The following is a 20,467-nucleotide window of genomic DNA, read 5'->3' as shown; positions in this document are numbered from 1 at the left end:
CCTTCTCTGTACTCCCTCTATGGCAAGAATGTCTTTCCTCAGATTAGGAGACCAAAACTGTACGCAATACTCCAAGTGTGGTCTCACCAATGCCCTGTACAACTGCAGCAGAACCTCCCTACTCCTATACTCAAATCCCCTCGCTGTGAATGCCAACATACCATTCGCTTTCTTCACTGCCTGCTGCACCTGCAGGCCTACTTTCAATGACTGGTGCACCACGACACCCAGGTCTCGCTGCATCTCCCCTATTACTCCTCTGCAGTGACACGTGCAGGAGCAAAGGCAATGAGTGCCTGTTAATCCAGCGGAAAGAACCTGAGGGGCTTGATTCCACCAGAGACGGTGATGGGGGGGCGGGGGAGACAAGCTCTTGTCCCACACTTGCTCATAGCAGGCAGTGACTTCATCTGTCCCCATTGATTGTAGGTGCACCCGATGCTTCACATGACCACCGAGGTATTCATTCACAAAATGCTGGAGTAACTCAGCGGGTCAGGCAGCGTCTCAGGAGAGCAGGAATGGGTGACGTTTCGGGTCGAGCCCGAAGGGGCTCGACCCGAAACGTCACCCATTCCTGAAGACAGGTCTCGACCCGAAATGTCACCCATTCCTGAAGAAGTGTCTCGACCCGAAACGTCACCCATTCCTTCTCTCCCGGGATGCTGCCTGACCCGCTGAGTTTTACTCCAGCATTTTGTGAGTAAATACCTTTGATTTGCGCCACCGTCTGCAGTCGTTTTCTTACGCTTCACATGACCACAGCCGTTTACACGCGATAAAGATCTGATTTTGCAGGAGGCTTGTGTGTGTTTTGTAAACACCAATGAATACTGGTATCGGATGTGATAAAGTTGAACAGTCTGTGAGTGTCTTTATTGATTTTTTTCTCTTCCCTTCGCGACATCGTTGGGAAGGCCAGCATGTATTGCCCGTTCAGATGTGTCTGGAGAAGGTGGGGTGAGATTCTTCCAACCCCAGGCAGTCCTGCTGTCGTAGGTGGGCCCACAGTGCTGTTTGGGAGAGAATGTTTGCTGATAGATTTCCCAGTCGGGATGATTAAGCCGGACCTGCCAGCCTTGGCACTCCCCAGTGCCTGCTGCACTAGCGGAATCAAGGGGTATGGGGAGAAGGCAGGCACGGGTTACTGATTGTGGATGATCAGCCATGATCATAATGAATGGCGGTGCCGGCTCGAAGGGCCGAACGGCCTCCTCCTGCACCTATTGTCTATGTTTTCCATGCTGAAAGTTGTGAAACGTTTCTCGATGAGGATTATGCCTCACCCGGCAATTTTGAGACGTTTGGAGGACACAAAGTGCTGGAGTAACTCAGCGGGTCAGGCAGCACCTGTGGAGAACATGGATAGGTGTCGTTTCACAGAGTGCTGGAGTAACTCAGCGGGTCAGGCAGCATCTCTGGAGAACACGGATAGGTGACGTTTCACAGAGTGCTGGAGTAACTCAGCGGGTCAGGCAGCATCTGTGGAGAACATGGATAGGTGACGTTTCACTGAGCGCTGGAGTAACTCAGCGGGTCAGGCAGCATCTGTGGAGAACATGGATAGGTGACGTTTCACTGAGCGCTGGAGTAACTCAGCAGGTCAGGCAGCATCTGTGGAGAACATGGATAGGTGACGTTTCACAGATTGCCGTAGTAACTCAGCGGGACAGGCAGCATCTCTGGAGGACATGGATAGGTGACGTTTTGGGTTGAGATCCTTCTTGATTAGTGAGGCTTCGAAGGTTATGGGGAGAATGCAAGAGAATGGGCCTGAGAGGGAAAGATAGATCAGCCATGATTGAAAGGCAGAGTAGACGTGCTGAATCACCTAGTGGTGACTGAATAGCAACATCACCTAGTGGCCACCCCCAAGAACAACACCAGTCAATTGTAGTGCAAACCTTGGGGACTGTAACATCCAGCCCCATTAATCAATCTGAGTATTAACCAGCATGACAGCTCTTTGTTTCTGCGTTTTGTGGGCCTTGGATATTGCAGCCAAGGTTCATCTTCTCTCATTCAGGCAGTCTGTTGCCAACATGAATCACTGGAAAGTCGTCAGGAGTCAGAGTCCTGGCTGCGTTCTTGCTTTCCCAGTCTTGCTTGTTTAAAACATCCCCCGCGGCTGCTTGGCTGGGATTAGCCAGCGCTGCCGAGCGATGGGACGGTGTGGTCATTGCGGCCTCGGCTGGCTCGCGTGCGTCATTACCTACCTGTGAGTTATTCACCCTCGAGTGTCAAAAAAGACTCGTCCCACCCCGATCATTCCTCCTCCTCCTCCTCCCTGCTCCAGTCCGGCGGAAGTTACAAAGGTTTCACACAATGCTGGAGTTACTCAGCGGGTCAGGCAGCTTCTCAGGAGAGAATTAATGGGTGACGTTTCGGGACGAGACCCTTCTTCAGATTTGAACCGGCATCTGCAGTTATTTTCCCACAGAGCTACAGAGGTTTGTAATCGCGCACCACCAGACTGGGGAACAGCTTCTTCCCCTCTGTCATCGGGCTTCTGAACAGGCCTTCTAAAAGCCAGGGTACTGTCTAATGCACCTCTACCCCATTGCGGACATTGGACTTTGTCTATGGAACTGATGCGCTACAATGCAGAGAACTACAGTGGTAATTCGAATTTCACTGTACCTTAATTGGTACATGTGACAGTAACCTGACCTTGAAGTATATTCAGTCACAAAATGCTGGAGTAACTCAGCAGGTCAGGCAGCATCTCAGGAGAGAAGGAATGGGTGACGTTTCTCGACCCGAAACGTCACCCATTCCTTCTCCCCTGAGATGCTGCCTGACCTGCTGAGTTACTCCAGCATTTTGTGAATAAATACCTTCGTTTTGTACCAGCATCTGCAGTTATTTTCTTACACGAACTATATTCAGGGCTCTGTATCTTCCCCTTTGCTCCACCTGACGTACTACAGTTTGAAGGTAGACACAAAATGCTGGAGTAACTCAGCGGGTCAGGCAGCATGTCCAGAGAGAAGGAATGGGTGACGTTTTTGGGTCGAGACCCTTCTTCAGACTCGACCTGAAATGCCCTTTTCTCCTTTTCCTTTTACTCCAGCGATGCTGCCAGGTCTGCTGAGTCACTCCAGCTTTTTGTGTCTATCTTCGTTATGAATCGACACCTGCAGTTCCTTCCTACACATACTGTCTTATTTATCCTCTTACCTCAACTATAAATGGATGGTAGGTAATAAGGGAATTAATTGGCGTGCGAAAGGGAGGGAATGAGAAATGAGAGGCGTGGACGGATATAGAGAGATATAGAATGAATGAATGAAAGAGGTGGACTCAAAATGCCGGAGTAACTCAGCGGGTCAGGGAGCATCTCGGGAGAGAAGGAATGGGTGACGTTTCGGGTCGGGACCCTTTAAACCAGTATCTGCAGTTTTTTTTGTTTCGTACAACAGCTTGACGATTGTATTTGGGGGCGGTACTTCTGATCTGTTTGGAGTGCATGCAAAACCAAGCTTGGCACTCCTTAATACACATGACAATGATAAACCCAAGCCAGAGTGGTCTGACAAAACACAATAGGTGCAGGAGGAGGCCATTTGGCCCTTCGAGCCAGCACCGCCATTCAATGTGATCATGGCTGATCATTCTCAATCAGTACCCCGTTCCTGCCTTCTCCCCATACCCCCTGACTCCACTATCCTTAAGAGCTCTATCTAGCTCTCTCTTGAATGCATTCAGAGAATTGGCCTCCACTGCCTTCTGAGGCAGAGAATTCCACAGATTCACAACTCTCTGACTGAAAAAGTTTATCCTCATCTCAGTTCTAAATGGCCTACCCCTTATTGTTAAACCGTGGCCCCCGGTTCTGGACTCCCCCAAACATTGGGAACATGTTTCCTGCCTCTAACGTGTCCAACCCCTTAATAATCTTATACGTTTCGATAAGATCCCCTCTCATCCTTCTAAATTCCAGTGTATACAAGCCGAGTCGCTCCAGTCTTTCAACATATGACAGTCCCGCCATTCCGGGAATTAACCTAGTGAACCTACGCTGCACGCCCTCAATAGCAAAACCGCCCTCAAAATCTGCTTTGACTAAGTGTGGTCTCCCGCACTATCTGGCAGCCAGTGAGTTTCGGGAGAGGCTTTTTAATGCATCTGCCTTCAGAGAATGCTAATCGTGTGTTCCTGCAGGAAATCCGTGCACGAGACCTGCATTTTGCTGCTGTTCGCTAAAAATAGAACCAACTTAAATCACTGAAGATCAGCACAAGCGCAGTTGCAGGTCAATGAGATATTTGGATTTACCCTCGCCGATCAAGCCCGCTACATCACGGCGCCTTATGATTTCAGTGGATGTTATTTGGATGTTAAATCTTTTGAGCCTTGTCAGTTGTGCAGTTTTGTTTCACAGGACACCGCACACTGGTCTCCTGTTCTCTGCGTTTGAGGGGTTCCCCTCAGGACACTGGCTTTACTGCCCAGGCTGTGGGACACAGAGAAGGGCAACCTTTGTCCCCCAAGGCTGTTCAGCTCCGCAACTCCCAACCCCCCCTGTCCCGCCGCTCACCCTGCTAATGAGAGGAGATCTTATCGAAACGTATAAGATTATTAAGGGGTTGGACACGTTAGAGGCAGGAAACATGTTCCCAATGTTGGGGGAGTCCTGAACCAGGGGCCACAGATTAAGAATAAGGGGTAGGCCATTTAGAACTGAGATGAGGAAAAACCTTTTTCAGTCAGAGAGTTGTGAATCTGTGGAATTCTCTGCCTCAGAAGGCAGTGGAGGCCAATTCTCTGAATGCATTCAAGAGAGAGCTAGATAGAGCTCTTAAGGATAGCGGAGTCAGGGGGTATGGGGAGAAGGCAGGAACGGGGTACTGATTGAGAATGATCAGCCATGATCACATTGAATGGCGGTGCTGGCTCGAAGGGCCGAATGGCCTCCTCCTGCACCTATTGTCTATTGTTTAATCCCCCCCCCCAATAGTTTTTGTACTTTAGATTTAGATTTTTAGATTTAGAGATACAGCGCGCAAACAGGCCCTTCGGCCCACCGAGTCCGCGCCACCCAGCGATCCCCGCACATTAACACTATCCTACACACACTAGGGACAATTTTTACATTTACCCAGTCAATTAACCTACAAACCTGCACATCTTTAGAGTGTGGGAGGAAACCGAAGATCTCGGAGAAAACCCACGCAGGTCACCGGGAGAACGTACACACTCCGTACAGACAGCGCCCGTAGTCAGGATCGAACCTGAGTCTCCGGCGCTGCATTCGCTGTAAGGCAGCAACTCTACCGCTGCGCCACCGTGACCGCCCGATCATCTTTGGGATGTGGGAGGAAACCGAACCACAGGGAGAAAATCCATGCAGGTCATGGGGAGAACGTGCGAACTCCACACAGACAGCACCGCAATGAGGATCTAACATTGAATACACGGTGGCGCAGAGGTAGAGACCCGTGTTGGATCCTGATTGCGGTGCTGTCTGTGTGGAGCTCGCACTTTCTCCCCGTGACCTGCGTGGATTTTCTCCCCGCGGTTCGGTTTCCTCCCACATCCCAAAGATGATCGGGCGGTCACGGTTGCTGCCTTACAGCGAATGCAGCGCCGGAGACCCATCCGGACCGCGTTTGCTGTCTGCGGAGTTTGTACGTTCTCCCCGTGACCTGCGTGGGGTTTTCTCCGAGATCTTCGGTTTCCTCCCACACTCCAAAGACGTGCAGGTTTGTAGGTTAATTGGCTGGGCAAATGTAAAAATTGTCCCTAGTGGGTGTAGGATAGTGTTAATGTGCGGGGATCGCTGGTCGGCGTGGACCCGGTGGGCCGAAGGGCCTGTTTCCGCGCTGTGTCTCTAAACTAAACTAAACTGAATGTGCAGGTTTGTAGGTTAATTGGCGTTGGTAAATTATAAAATTGTCCCGAGTATGTAGGATAATGTACGGCGTATCGCCGGTAGGCTTCGTGGGCCGAAGGACCTGTTTCTGTGCGGTGTCTCTGAAGTCTAAAGTGTAGGATAAGTTAGCGGAGAACTAGTGTTCAGGAGATCGCTGGTCAGTGTAGAATCTGTGGGCCAAAGGGCCTGTTTCCATGGTGTAAAGTCTAGATCGCTGGTCAGTGTAGAATCTGTGGGCCAAAGGGCCTGTTTCCATGCTGTAAAGTCTATATCGCTGGTCAGTGTAGAATCTGTGGGCCAAAGGGCCTGTTTCATGCTGTATCTCTAATGTCTAGATCGCTGGTTGGCGTAGAATCTGTGGGCCAAAGGGCCTGTTTCCGTGGTGTGTCTCTAAAGTCTAGATCGCTGGTTGGCGTAGAATCTGTGGGCCAAAGGGCCTGTTTCCATGGTGTAAAGTCTATATCGCTGGTCAGTGTAGAATCTGTGGGCCAAAGGGCCTGTTTCCGTGGTGTGTCTCTAAAGCCGAGATCGCTGGTCGGTGTAGAATCTGTGGGCCAAAGGGCCTGTTTCTGTGCTGTAAAGTCTATATCGCTGGTCGGCGTAGAATCTGTGGGCCTAAGGGCCTGTTTCCATGCTGTGTCTAAAGCCTATAATCGCTGGTCGGCGTAGAATCTCTGGGCCAAAGGGCCTATTTCCGTGCTGTAACTCTAAACTGAGCTGACGATTTGCTTTTCTCTTTCAGTATGCAGTGGTATGGACATCAGGAACCAGGTCTCGGACCTCCGGCAGCTGGAGAACTGCACCATCATTGAGGGCTACCTGCAGATCCTGCTGATCAGTGGCAAGGCGGAGGACTTCCGCGCCCTGCGTTTCCCCAGGCTGACGGTCATCACGGAGTACCTGCTGCTCTACCGCGTCTACGGGCTGGAGACGCTGCGGGACCTCTTCCCCAACCTCACCGTCATCCGCGGCGTCCGCCTCTTCTTCAACTACGCCCTGGTCATCTTCGAAATGACCCACCTGAAGGAGATCGGCCTGTACAGCCTGCAGAACATCACGCGCGGCGCCGTGCGCATCGAGAAGAACCACGACCTCTGCTACCTGTCCACCATCGACTGGTCCTACATCCTGGATTCTGCCGAGAACAACTACATCGACCGCAATAAGCAGCAGAACGAGTGCGGGGACGTCTGCCCGGGGACCATGGAGGACCACCCCCTGTGCACCAAGACCAGCGTGTACAACCAGTACAACTACCGGTGCTGGAATGCCAACCACTGCCAGAGAGGTAGGCTGATCCCGCGAGCCTCCATCTTGGGCGCCAGTCAATGCTTGCGACTTGTGTGCGCGGTCCTGTTTTCACCTCCCGTGTGTGTGAGACCAAGGCCGAGGCTTTGGCTGAGTCCTAGTGTCCACTCTTGAGACCGTAGTGGTGCTTGATGAAGTTCTTTGGTGATCTGTATTGGGAACTGCATACTTGCTAAACTTACCACTGGCGTTTCATTTGTACGCACGCGTTCACGAAATTACTTCTCGAGCGTTGATTTGTCGATGGCCCTGTTTAAGGCGTGTGTAAGAAGCAACCGCCGATGCTGGCTTAGACCGCAGATGGACGCAAAAAGCTGGAGCGACTCGGGCAGCATCTCTGGAGGGAAGGAATGGGTGACATTTCGGGTCGAGACCCTTCTTCAGGAATGGGTGACGTTTCGGGTCGAGACCCTTCTTCAGGAATGGGTGACGTTTCAGGTCGAGACCCTTCTTCAGGAATGGGTGACGTTTCGGGTTGAGACCCTTCTTCAGGAACGGGTGACGTTTCGGGTCGAGCCCCTTCGGCGCTCGACCCGAAACGTCGCCCATTCCCGAAGAAGGGTCTCGACCCGAAACGTCGCCCATTCCTTCTCTCCGGAGATGCTGCCTGTCCCGCTGAGTTACTCCAGCATTTTGTGTCTCTCTCTGGTGGGCTGTAGACCTGTTGAGATGGGAAACCATGCACCCCTCCCCAAATCCCACCCCGACTCCTCACTCCCCACAGAACGTTGCGTAATGTGGATTCCATTGCTCCGGTAGTGAAGCAACTGGAACATCAATGGATGAATGAATAATGAATGAATAAGTTTATTGGCCAGGTATGTGCAGATACAAGGAATATGCCTTGGTGCTCCGCTCACAAATGACAACACAAACATACAGTTAACAATTAAGAATAAATCATAAATGCATCAAAACAATAAGGATACAACCTTACAGTCTAAACGTGTGGGTGAAAATAAACCAGAGCAAAGAAAAGACTACAGACTTTGGTTATTGAGTAGAACTGTCACTCGTGGGAAAAAAAGCTGTTTTATGTCCGGCTGTGGCTGCTTTGACAGTCCGCAGTCGCCTTCCAGAGGGAAGTGCTTCCAAGAGTTTGTGGCCAGGGTGAGAGGGGTCAGAGATGATCTTGCCCGCTCGCTTCCTGGCCCTTGCAGTGTACAGTTCGTCAATGGGGGGAAGGTTGCAGCCAACAACCTTCTCAGCTGTGCGAACGACCCGTTGCAGCCTCCGGATGTCGTGCTTGGTGGCTGAGCCAAACCAGACCATGATGGAGAAGGTGGGCTTTCTGTTGTCTCCACTTTGGTCAACGTGGGTTGTTTTTAAATGTGCTATACAAATAAAATTGACTTGACTTGACATTGTCTTGCTCCGCAAGAAGGTGGCAGGATTTGGTCTCGATGTCGTGTCTGGCAATTGGTGAGGAGTTGGAGTTCCTCCTTTAGATGATGGTAGCTTGACCTTGGAGTGAACGGTGGTCTGTATCATCCACCCCCACCACCCAGGTCAGGGACCAAAGTAGTCATTGTCCAATTGCAGTTATAGATTTGTGCTGTAAATATTTTTGCATTACAAGTGCAAGATAGCCTTTCCACTATTTTTTATTTCTTTGTTTTACATGATAACATAGAAGGATGAGAGGAGATCTTATCGAAACGTATCAGATTATTAAGGGGTTGGACACGCTAGAGGCAGGAAACATGTTCCCAATGTTGGGGGAGTCCAGAACCAGGGGCCACAGTTTAAGAATAAGGTGTAGGCCATTTAGAACGGAGATGAGGAAAAACTTTTTCAGTCAGAGTTGTAAATCTGTGGAATTCTCTGCCTCAGAAGGCAGTGGAGGCCAATTCTCTGAATGCATTCAAGAGAGAGCTAGATAGAGCTCTTAAGGATAGCGGAGTCAGGGGGTATGGGGAGAAGGCAGGAACGGGGTACTGATTGAGAATGATCAGCCAAGATCACATTGAATGGCGGTGCTGGCTCGAAGGGCCGAATAGCCTCCTCCTGCACCTATTGTCTATAAACATGGAAATTATTTGTGTTGGAAACTTGAACGTTGGCTCGGTTTGTACATAGAACAAGTAGCAAAGTCGATTTTTAATATTTGGAGCTACCAAAAAGTGAAGGGCAGTGTATTGGAATTATGGACTGTTCTGCAGATCAGGGAGGTTCAGTTTGTGTGAGACTCTGGAAGTGTCATTCGAACCATTTGCTTTTGTTTTGTGGATGAGTTTAGATAAATTGCAACAAACAGAAAATGGTGCATAATTGCATTCATAATGTGGGCTCCAGTATTCGGGAGCTGAAGCAGGTAAGATATCAAGGTGCAGATATTGCTCATTGACAAACGAGGCTGTTGCTTTGCACAGACGGATGTGATGTTACCTCTCGATTTGTGGTAACTCGGAAGGGTTACTAGGACTGTCGACCGGAGCTCCTCTTTAGTGGGATCTTCCTGTGTATTTTGCGCACGTCAGATTGGCTCGGGCCTTGTCGAGTTCGACCTGTAATCTGAAGTGGCCCGTTCTACACCTACGAACACGCGTGAAATTAATTGTGGGGCCACTCAGCCTAATGGAACCAGCCCTCAATGAATGTGGTGTCCATTTCATCAGGATTTGTAGATAATATCAATACTGATCATCTTCCCTCTTTGACGTAGTGGCATTGGTTTTTAGCAAGAGTTCCTTTGTAGTGCAGCAAATGGACCACCCCCACCGTTAGATATCAGAGCCTCACTTACCCAGTGCCACGTTAGAAATGCAGAAACCTCCCCGATCTCAGAAGCCACAAGGGGAGGCTGTTTCTGAACAGCACCCGACCTCGGGCTGGACCGCACATACCAATCTGAGCCGAGTTAATTTATGGAGGAACAAGGAACTGCAGATAGAACACAAAGTGCTGGAGTAATTCAGCAGGTCAGGCAGCACCTCTGGAGAACATGGATAGGTGACATCTGGGGAAGTCCAGAACAAGGGGTCACAGTTTAAGGATAAGGGGGAAGTCTTTTAGGACCGAGATGAGAACGTTTTTTTTCACACAGAGAGTGGTGAATCTGTGGAATTCTCTGCTGCAGAAGGTAGTTGAGGCCAGTTCATTGGCTATATTTAAGAGGGAGTTAGATGTGGCCCTTGTGGCTAAAGGGATCAGGGGGTATGGAGAGAAGGCAGGTACGGGATACTGAGTTGGATGATCAGCCATGATCACATTGAATGGCGGTGCGTACAGGCTCGAAGGGCTGAATGGCCTACTCCTGCACCTATTTTCTATGTTTCTATGCTGCCTGGCCCGCTGAGTTACTCCAGCGTTCTCCAGAGATGCTGCCTGGCCCGCTGAGTTACTCCAGCACTTTGTGTCTTTACTTGGTTATTTTATGTTTACCCCCCTCCCCTCTTCCAGTTTCTCAAGGAGGACAACGTGCCGGGTAACACAGACACAGCCCCAGTAGATTCACCATGGTGTTATTCTGTCTGCCAATGCACATCCCTACAACTCGTGCCCTGGGCTGTACAGGAGAGACAGCTGAAGACGTCGGCAATACAAGTCGCCAATGCAGTTAACACAGCAGGCCAGGCAGTGTCTGTGGAGAGAGAAGCAGGGTTAATGTACCAGGTCGATGAATGACCTTTCCTCAGAACTTCATAGTTTCGTTTAGAGACACAGCGTAGAAACAGGCCCACCGGGTCCACGCCGACCAGCGATCCCCGCACGTTAACGTTATCCTACACACACTAGGGACAGCTGGAAGGAGGGTCTCGACCCGAAACGTCACCTATTCCTTTTCTGCAGAGATGTTGCCTATCCCGCTGAGTTACTCCAGCATTTTGTGTCTCTCTTGTATGCTGTCTGACCCACTGAGTTAGTTACTCCAGATTTTGTATCTATCTCTGGTTTAAACCAGCATCAGCTGTTCCTTCCGACACTTGCAGTTTTTGTAAGTATAAGAAGATAACTGCAGATGCTGGTACAAATTGAAGGTATTTATTCACAAAATGCTGGAGTAACTCAGCAGGTCAGGCAGCATCTCGGGAGAGAAGGAATGGGTGACGTTTCGGGTCGAGACCCTTCCTCAGACTGATGTCAGGGGGGCGGGACAAAGGAAGGATATAGGTGGAGACAGGAAGATAGAGGGAGATCTGGGAAGAAGGAGGGGATGGGAGGGACAGAGGAACTATCTAAAGTTGGAGAAGTCGATGTTCATACCACTGGGCTGCAAGCTGCCCAGGCGAAATAGGAGGTGCTGTTCCTCCAATTTCCGGTGGGCTTCACTATGGCACTGGAGGAGGCCCATGACAGAAAGGTCAGACTGGGAATGGGAGGGGGAGTTGAAGTGCTCGGCCATCGGGAGATCAGATTGGTTAATGAGGACTGAGCGCAGGTGTCGAAATTCTGTTCTTGCTTTGCCTCTGAGTGGGGCAAGTAGTTTTCTGGCAATGTGAGCCTTGCTTCCATCCCCATGGTTCTGTGTTCTTTCCACTGATGCGCTCGTGAGTTTTTTGGAAAGGTATTATTAACCCAAATGCAATAAACATTCTAAATGGGAACAGCGAGATCTGTTAGTACAGTGAAACCCGGATAACTCTGCACACTTGGGACTCTGGCTGTGTTGAAACGGCCAGGCTTTACAGACAGTCAGGTGCTGCTTGTTTACGATCCATCTGTTATCTCCCAGGTAAGTTTGAAGGGAGGAGAGAGGAGCAGGTGGAATCACAGAGGGGGAGCAGTGAGAGAGGATGTTGCCAAACTCTCGTCGGAGAGAGTCCGAAGAAGGGTCCCGACCCGAAACGTCACCCATTCCTTCTCTCCAGAGATGCTGCCTGTCCCACTGAGATTAGTTTAGTTTAGCGCGGAAACAGGCCCTTTCGGCCCACCGGGTCCGCGCCGACCAGCGATCCCCGCACACTAGCACTATCCTATACCCACTAGGGACAGTTATTTTACGTTTAACCTACAAACCTGTATGTGCGTCTTTGGAGTGTGGGAGGAAACCGAAGATCTCGGAGAAAACCCACGCAGGTCACGGGGAGAGAACGTACAAACTCCGTACAGACGGCGCCCGTAGTCGGGATGGAACCCGGGTCTCCGGCGCTGCGTTCGCTGTAAGGCAGCAACTCTACCGCTGTGCCACCGTGAGTTACTCAAGCATTTTGTGCCTTATCTAAGTTTGAAGGGAGGGCAGGAACTGGGGCCCAGTGACTGCCGGGAGGGTGGTGTCAGGGGTGTGGTGACTGGGGCCTTTGAGCATGAGAGGAACGCAGTGCACACCACCAGGTGAGTCTGATGCCAAACCATCCAGCATTCCAAATGGTTATAATGCAGAAGTCTCTCTAATCTCATAAGCCGCGGGTGAAGCTGTTTCTGAACTGCAGATGCAGTGTCTCAGGTTAGAGGGCGGCACGGTGGCGCAGCGGTAGAGTTGCTGACGTACAGCACGAGGGACCCAGGTTCCATCCAGACTACGGGTGCTGTCCGTGCGGAGTTTGTACGTTCTCCCCGTGACCCGCGTGGGTTTTCTCCGGTTGCTTCGGCTTCCTCCCACACTCCAAAGACGTTGCCTTTGGCAGGATAATTGGCTTGTTAAAATTGTAGCTTGTCCCCGGTGTGTGTAGGATAGTGTTTGTGTACGTGGTGCTCACCGGTTGGCACGGATGCAGTGAGTCAGCGTTGTGCCTACTAACTGAACTAACAAGTCTGACCTTGCTAACTTTGTTTGCTCTCGGCTCGCCCGCTTCCAGCTTCCAGCTTCCATACCTGTTTCTCAAGAAGATGGGGCAAGATCATGCTCTGTTGTCAACTTGAGACTCCCGCAAATGAATAAAGGGATCATTGTAATCTTCTACTAGACCAAGTGGACCTGTTGGGCCCAAACCTCTCATGCATTGGTGCAGCACCCTCTCCCCTCCCCCCCTTACCCCCCCCCCCACCCCCCTCGGTGGTGCAGCGGTAGAGTTGCTGCCTTACAGCGAATGCAGCGCCGGAGACCCGGGTTCCATCCCGATTAAGGGTGCCGTCTGTACGGAATTTGTACGTTCTCCCCGTGACCTGCGTGGGCTTTCTCCGAGATCTCCGGTTACCTCCCACACTCCAAAGACGTGCGGGTTTGTCGGTTAATTGGCTCGGTAAAATGTAACAGTTGTCCCTAGTGTGTGTGTAGGATAGTGTTAATGCGCGGGGATCGCTGGGCGGCGCGGACCCGGTGGGCTGAAAGGACCTGTTTCCGCGCTGTATCTCTAAACTAAACTGAACTAAAAAAAAAAATCTTGCTATCTGCACACGGTGTGTGTATGGGGCAGGATGAAGGGATGTGGATGAAGTCAGACCCTCCCACCTGTGTGTGTGCGTGCGTGTGAATGCGTGCGTGTGCGTCACTGGGCGGCGCGGACCCGGTGGTGCCTGAACGGCCTGTTTCCGCGCTGTATCTCTAAACTAAAATGTGATTGTTTTCCCACGCTGCTGGGAAGCCGTCTGGTGTGCTTTTTCTCCGCTTGTGGAAGCAAGGTCATGTCAAAGATTAATGATCAACGAACCGAAGAATGGGTGTATTCTGACCGCGCCGCCCCACAGCTTGTCTTGATGTTGGCTTTGTGTTTGCTGTAGACACCTGTCTTCACCTGGAGCCCACCAGAGTGGGAAAGGTGGTGGCCATTAACCCCAACTTCTTACCCCTCGCCCGCTCCTCTCTCCCCCCTCCACTCACCCGCCTTCATCGGTCAGTGCTTGAATGTGGGCTCCGATGTTACAACTAGGTGCAAGTAGTTGGTGAGACCACAATGGTAGAACTGTGCAGGGATAAACTGCAGGTGCTGGTTTAAACCGAAGATAGAACCAAAATGCTGGAGTAACTCAGCGGGTCAGGCAGCATCTCTGGAGAGAAGGAATGGGTGACGTTTCGGGTCGAGACCCTTCTTCTGACTGAATGCTGGAGTAACTCAGCGGGACAGGCAGCATCTCTGGAGAGAAGGAATGGGTGACGTTTCGGGTCGAGACCCTTCTTCAGACTGTCAGGGGAGGGGGCGGGACAGAGATAGAATGTAGTCGGAGACAGTGAGACTAGTGGGAGAACTGGGAAGGGGGTGGGGATGGAGAGAGAGGGAAAGCAGGGGCTATCTGAAGTTAGAGAAGTCAATGTTCATACCTCTGGGCTGTAAGCTGCCCAAGCGAAATATGAGGCGCTGTTCCTCCAATTTGCGCTGGGCCTCACTCTGACAATGGAGGAGGCCCAGGACAGAAAGGTCAGATTGGGAATGGGAGGGGGAGTTGAGCCACTGGGATAAACCGATTTTAAAAGAAATTCAGAGCGTGGAGTTCTGTGGCCCTAGTTTCAGCAACTACAGCATGGTGGAGGCTTTGGGAGGTGGGGGCCACATTGAAACACCTGAAGGCATCTATCTGTGGAGTGTTGTGGCCCAGCGTTCTGTGGCCTTCAAGCCTTAAGCCTTCCTTTTTAACCTAGGCATAATTATCACAAAAGCAACAGATAACATCCTGGTATAAAATATTTAATGTTGTGAGTCATTCACACGTAGACTTGAGGGAGGCTGTGGCTGGCAACAGGTTCCAGCAGGTCCTCAGGTGCGGTAATGAGGTGGGCTTTCAGTTTCCACCGAACCTTTGGCGAACCTCACATCCCAAAGCACTTGCAGCCTTCCAAAACGTTTAGCCTCCATACGGCAATCTGCACTGACAACAGTGCAGTCGTGACATTGTTTGTAGAATAAACATTAACTCGGGGCACTGTGGGGAAAACGCTCACCTTTTAAAAAATAAAAAATAAATCGGGCCGTGCCATAGGAGAGGGGCAAAAACAAAATGGTGGAAGAACTCAGCAGGTCAAGCAGCATCTGTGGCAGCAAAGGGCTGCTTGGCGTTTCGGGCTGAGACCCTGCATTAAGGATGTAGAGTCTCGAATGTCATGCAGGGTCTGTGCTCGCCCGGGCAAAACATCGACCGTCCTTTTTCCTCCACAGATGCTGCTTGACTTGCCGAGATTCCCCAGCAGAAGAGGCAGCTGATCTGCCTCCAAATGACAGGGCGTGCAGCGTAGGTTCACTAGGTTGATTCCCGGAATGGCGGGACTGTCGTATGTTGAAAGGCTGGAGCAATTAGGCTTGTATACACTGGAATTTAGAAGGATGAGGGGGGATCTTATTGAAACATATAAGATAATTAGGGGATTGGACACATTGGAGGCAGGAAACATGTTCCCAATGTTGGGGGAGTCCAGAACAAGGGGCCACAGTTTAAGAATAAGGGGTAGGCCATTTAGAACGGAGATGAGGAAGAACTTTTTCAGTCAGAGAGTGGTGAAGGTGTGGAATTCTCTGCCTCAGAAGGCAGTGGAGGCCAGTTCGTTGGATGCTTTCAAGAGAGAGCTGGATAGAGCTCTTAAGGATAGCGGAGTGAGGGGGTATGGGGAGAAGGCAGGAACGGGGTACTGATTGAGAGTGATCAGCCATGATCGCATTGAATGGCGGTGCTGGCTCGAAGGGCTGAATGGCCTCCTCCTGCACCTATTGTCTATTGTCTATTGACAGGGCAGCCCAGAGACCCAGGTTCGATCCTGACTACGGGTGCTGTCTGCACTTTTTCCCTGTGACCACGTGGGTTTTCTCCGGGTGCTCCGGTTTCCTGCCTTATTCCAAAGACGTGCAGATCCCTCGAAGGGCCGAATGGCCTACTCCTGCACCTATTGTCTATTTGTAGGTTAATTGGCTTCTGTATATTGTCCCCGGTTTGTGTAGGATCGAACTGGTCTAGGTGTGATTACTATAAGAAAATAACTGCAGATGCTGGTACAAATCGAAGGTATTTATTCACAAAATGCTGGAGTAACTCAGCAGGTCAGGCAGCATCTCAGGAGAGAAGGAATGGGCGACGTTTCGGGTCGAGACCCTTCTTCAGACTGATGTCAGGGGGGCGGGACAAAGGAACGATGTAGGTGGAGACAGGAAGATAGAGGGAGATCTGGGAAGGAGGAGGGGAAGAGAGGGACAGAGGAACTATCTAAAGTTGGAGAAGTCGATGTTCATAGGTGTGATCAGTGGGCAAAGGGCCTGTTTCTAAACTAAATGGCCCCCGCTGACAATGAAGCACTTCACACACGGGGCTCTGTGGGGCAGCATTGAACCTAGATGGCTGCAGTAATCAGGTAGCCAGTCGACCAGACCGTCTGAACCACTGCCTCACGGTTCGAAACTCTCCAGGGGCGCTGTCTGTTGTGGAGTTTGCACTTTCTCCCTGTGACTGTGAGTGGGGTTTTCCCCAGGTTTCCTGCCACATCTCGAAGATGTGCAAACTGGTAGATTGATCGGCCATTGTAAATGACCCCCTGTAGGCGAGTGCTGGAATGTGCAGGGAGTTGGCGGGACCGTGAGGAGAATAAAATGGGGTTTAGCGGCCGCTGCAAATACAGACTCCCCTCGACTTACGATGCTTCGATTTTACGATGGTGTAAAAGCGATACGCATTCGGCAGAAAACGTGCTTCGAACTTTGAATGTGGATCTTTTCGCGGGCTAGCGATAGGCGGTACGGTGCTCTCTCGTGATGCCGGGCAACGGCAGCGAGCCGCAGCTCCCAGTCAGCCGACCGGCTACGATGTTGGGTAGGTTAGGTGCCTATGATGTTGGATAGGTTAGGCGGCTATGATGTTTGGTAGGTTAGGTGGCTATGATGTTGGGTAGGTTAGGTGGCTATGATGTTGGGTAGGTTAGGTGGCTATGATGTTGGGTAGGTTGGGTGGCTATGATGTTGGGTAGGTTGGGTGGCTATGATGTTGGGTAGGTTAGGTGGCTATGATGTACTGTAGGTTAGGTGGCTATGATGTTGGGTAGGTTAGGTGGCTATGATTGTGGGTAGGTTAGGTGTCTGATGTTCTGTAGGTTAGGTGGCTATGATGTTCGGTAGGTTAGGTGTATTAAATGAATTTTTGACAACGATATTTTCGATTTACGATGGGTTTATCAGAACGTAACCACCATCGTAAGTCGAGGGGCATCTGTAGTTCCCCAGTAGTGGTGCTTAATAGATTTGATGGGAATGTCGGGAGAATAGTTTTATTTCCGTGTGCAATTTGTATCTCTTAATGACCTACCAGGGCGCTGGGAAACGGTGATGTATTGTGACTGAGATATTTCCTCCTTTTCACGAACCTTCCTTGAGAAGGGAGTGCAGGGGATTCTGAAACGAAGCCGGAAGTTTGGGATGGGGCGTGTTTTTGGGAAGTTTCCTTGGAGCCAGCGACCGAAAGCTGCCCAATTATCTCGGAGACATCTGTCCAAAGGCACATCAGCAAATTAAATGCCATATAGAAACAAATTGATTAGCAGTATCACAGACACTGTGTTCCTGGCTAGTTTAGTCTGAACAGAAGCATCAACATCCAGATACCTCCAAGGACATGTTCTGAGATTTGTGTAGATGCCGTTGTGTGTGTGTTTTAATTATTTTTCAGCTGAGTTCAGGTAAATGAGACTAAACTTGATTTTTTTTTTCTCCACTGAGCGTTCTGTACAAATGCTACCTTGGGCTTTCTGGGAGGGATATGATATTTCTACCAAGAACCTTACCTGATCCACCTGGCAGAGCTCCCTATAATCAGGGGAGGTATACTTAGAAACATAGAAAATAGGTGCAGGAGGAGGCCATTTGGCCCTTCGAGCCAGCACCGCCATTCATTGTGATCATGGCTGATCATCCACAATCAGTAACCCGTGCCTGCCTTCTCCCCATATCCCTTGATTCCACTAGCCCCCAGAGGTCTATCTAACTCTCTTTTTAAATTCATCCAGTGAATTGGCGTCCACTGCCCTCTGTGGCAGAGAATTCCACAAATTCACAACTCTCTGGGCGAAAAGGTTTTTTCTCATCTCGGTTTTAAATGGCCTCCCCATTACTCTTAGACTGTGTGGCCCCTGGTTCTGGACTACCCCAACATTGGCAACATTTTTTCTGCATCTAGCTTGTCCAGTCCTTTTATAATTTTATACGTTTCTATAAGATCCCCTCTCATCCTTCTAAACTCCAGTGAATACAAGCCCGGTCTTTCCAATCGTCACTCATCACTAGATGAATGTAAGAGAGTTAGATAGAGCTCTGGGGGCTAGTGGAATCAAGGGATATGGGGAGAATAAGAAAATAACTGCAGATGCTGGTACAAATCGATTTATTCACAAAATGCTGGAGTAACTTAGCAGGTCAGGAGCATCTCGGGAGAGAAGGAATGGGTGACGTTTCGGGTCGAGACCCTTCTTCAGGAGAAGTTGGGCACAGGTTTACTGATTGTGGACGATCAGCCATGATCACAATGAATGGCGGTGCTGGCTCAAAGGGCCAAATGGCCTCCTCCTGCACCTATTTTCTATGTTTGTGTATGACAGTCCCACCACCCTGGGGATTAACCTCGTGAACCTACGCCGCACTGCCTCAATAGCAAGGATATCCTTCCTCAAATTAGGAGACCAAAACTGCACACAGTACTCCAGGTGCGGTCTCACCAGGGCCCTGCACAACTGCAGAAGGACCTCTTTACTCCTGTACTCAAGAGGAATAGATCGTTGGCATCTAGTTCTTGGACTCGACAGTGAAAAAGGGATCTGATAATGCAGGGGTGAAATAAAAAAGAGTTGGAGGAGCACTGCGGGTCAGGCAGCGTCTGTCGAAGGAATGAACAGGTGGCGTTTCGGGTTATGGGAAATCTTCTTTGGTCTCAGGAAAAGTCCTGACTCCAAACGTCATTTGTCCATTTCCCTCCACAGATGTCTCCTGACTCACTGATTCCACCAGTACTGTTTCTTTGCTCAAGATTCTAGCCTGTACAATCTCTCGTGCATACACCGACCAGCCAAAACATTATGACCAAAGTGAATAACATTGGTTATCTCGTTACAATGGCACCTGTCAAGGGGTGGGATATATTAGGCAGCAAGTCTTGAAGTTGACGTGTTGGACGCAGGAGAAATGGGCAGGAGTAAAGACCTGAGCGACTTTGACAAGGGCCGAATTGTTATGGCCAGATGACTGGGTCAGAGCATCTCTGAAACGGCAAGGTTTGTGGGGTGCTCCCGGTCGGCAGTGGTGAGTACCTACCGACAGTGGTCCGAGGAGGGACCCGCCCCCTCCCCTGACATCAGTCTGAAGAAGGGTCTCGACCCGAAACGTCACCCATTCCTTCTCTCCAGAGATGCTGCCTGACCCACTGAGTTACTCCAGCATTTTGTGTCTACCTTCGATTTAAACCAGCATCTGCTGTTTTCTATCCCCCATACGTGATCTCATGCACTCTCTAACAAGTCACTTTGAATGGTCACAGAGTGCTGGAGTAACTCAGCGGGCCAGGCAGCATCTCTGGAGAGCATGGATGGGTGACGTTTCATGTCAAGACCCTTCTTAAGTCTTCATTACAGTCTCGCCCTAAGATGTCACTTATCCATGTTCTCCAGAAGCGCTGTTAGTTTAGTTTGGAGATACAGCGCAGAAACAGGCCCTTCGGCCCATCGAGTCCGCGCCGACCAGCGATCCCCGCGCACTAACGCTACCCTATGCACTCTAGGGACAATTTGCATTAGTACCAAGTCAATTAACCTGCAAACCTGTACGTCGTTGGAGTGTGGGAGGGAATCAAAGATCTCGGAGAAAACAAACGCAGGTCCTTACAGACAAGCACCTGTAGTCGGGATCGAACGCGGCCTCTGCCGCTATAAGTCAAGTCAATTTTAATTGTATAGCACATTTAAAGACAACCCACGTTGACCAAAGTGCTGTACATCTGATTAGGTACTAAGGAAAAAAAAAAAAAGAAACACAGTAGCACGCAAACATAACAGCACATACATAAACAATTCACGGCGCCCCCTCAGAGGGCCTCAAACGCTAGGGAGTAGAAATAGGTTTTGAGCCTGGACTTGAAGGAGTCGATGGAGGGGGCAGTTCTGATGGGGAGAGGGATGCTGTTCCACAGTCTCAGAGCTGCAACCGCAAAAGCGCGGTCACCCCTGAGCTTAAGCCTAGACCGCGGGATAGTGAGTAGCCCCAAGTCGGCCGTCCTGAGGGACCTGGAGTTAGAGAGGTGGGTTAGAAGATTTTTGATGTAGGGGGGGGAATGTCCATTTAGGGCTTTATATGTGAATAGGAGGAGCTTGAAGTTGATTCTGTACCGTACAGGGAGCCAGTGGAGAGAGGCCAGAATCGGGGTGATGTGGTCCCATTTACGGGTACCCGTCAGGAGTCTCGCTGCGGCGTTTTGGACCAGTTGCAGGCGTGACAGGGAAGATTGGCTGATCCC

At 50.4% G+C, this 20,467-nt stretch overlaps 1 protein-coding gene across 1 annotated transcript in view; it reads left to right on the top strand.

Annotated features, from left to right (window-relative positions):
- LOC144610977 (insulin-like growth factor 1 receptor) overlaps window positions 1-20,467 on the top strand; it is a 98,479-nt gene that overhangs the window by 23,147 nt on the left and 54,865 nt on the right. The window contains exon 2 of the mRNA XM_078430028.1: window positions 6,618-7,163. Within this exon, the coding sequence (XP_078286154.1) occupies window positions 6,618-7,163 (546 nt within the window). The remainder of the gene's footprint in view (window positions 1-6,617; window positions 7,164-20,467) is intronic.

The sequence above is a fragment of the Rhinoraja longicauda genome, chromosome 38 (genome assembly GCF_053455715.1).
Source record: "Rhinoraja longicauda isolate Sanriku21f chromosome 38, sRhiLon1.1, whole genome shotgun sequence".
In the NCBI taxonomy this organism is placed as follows: Eukaryota; Metazoa; Chordata; class Chondrichthyes; order Rajiformes; family Arhynchobatidae; genus Rhinoraja; species Rhinoraja longicauda.
This window is presented reverse-complemented; position numbering and strand designations above follow the sequence as displayed.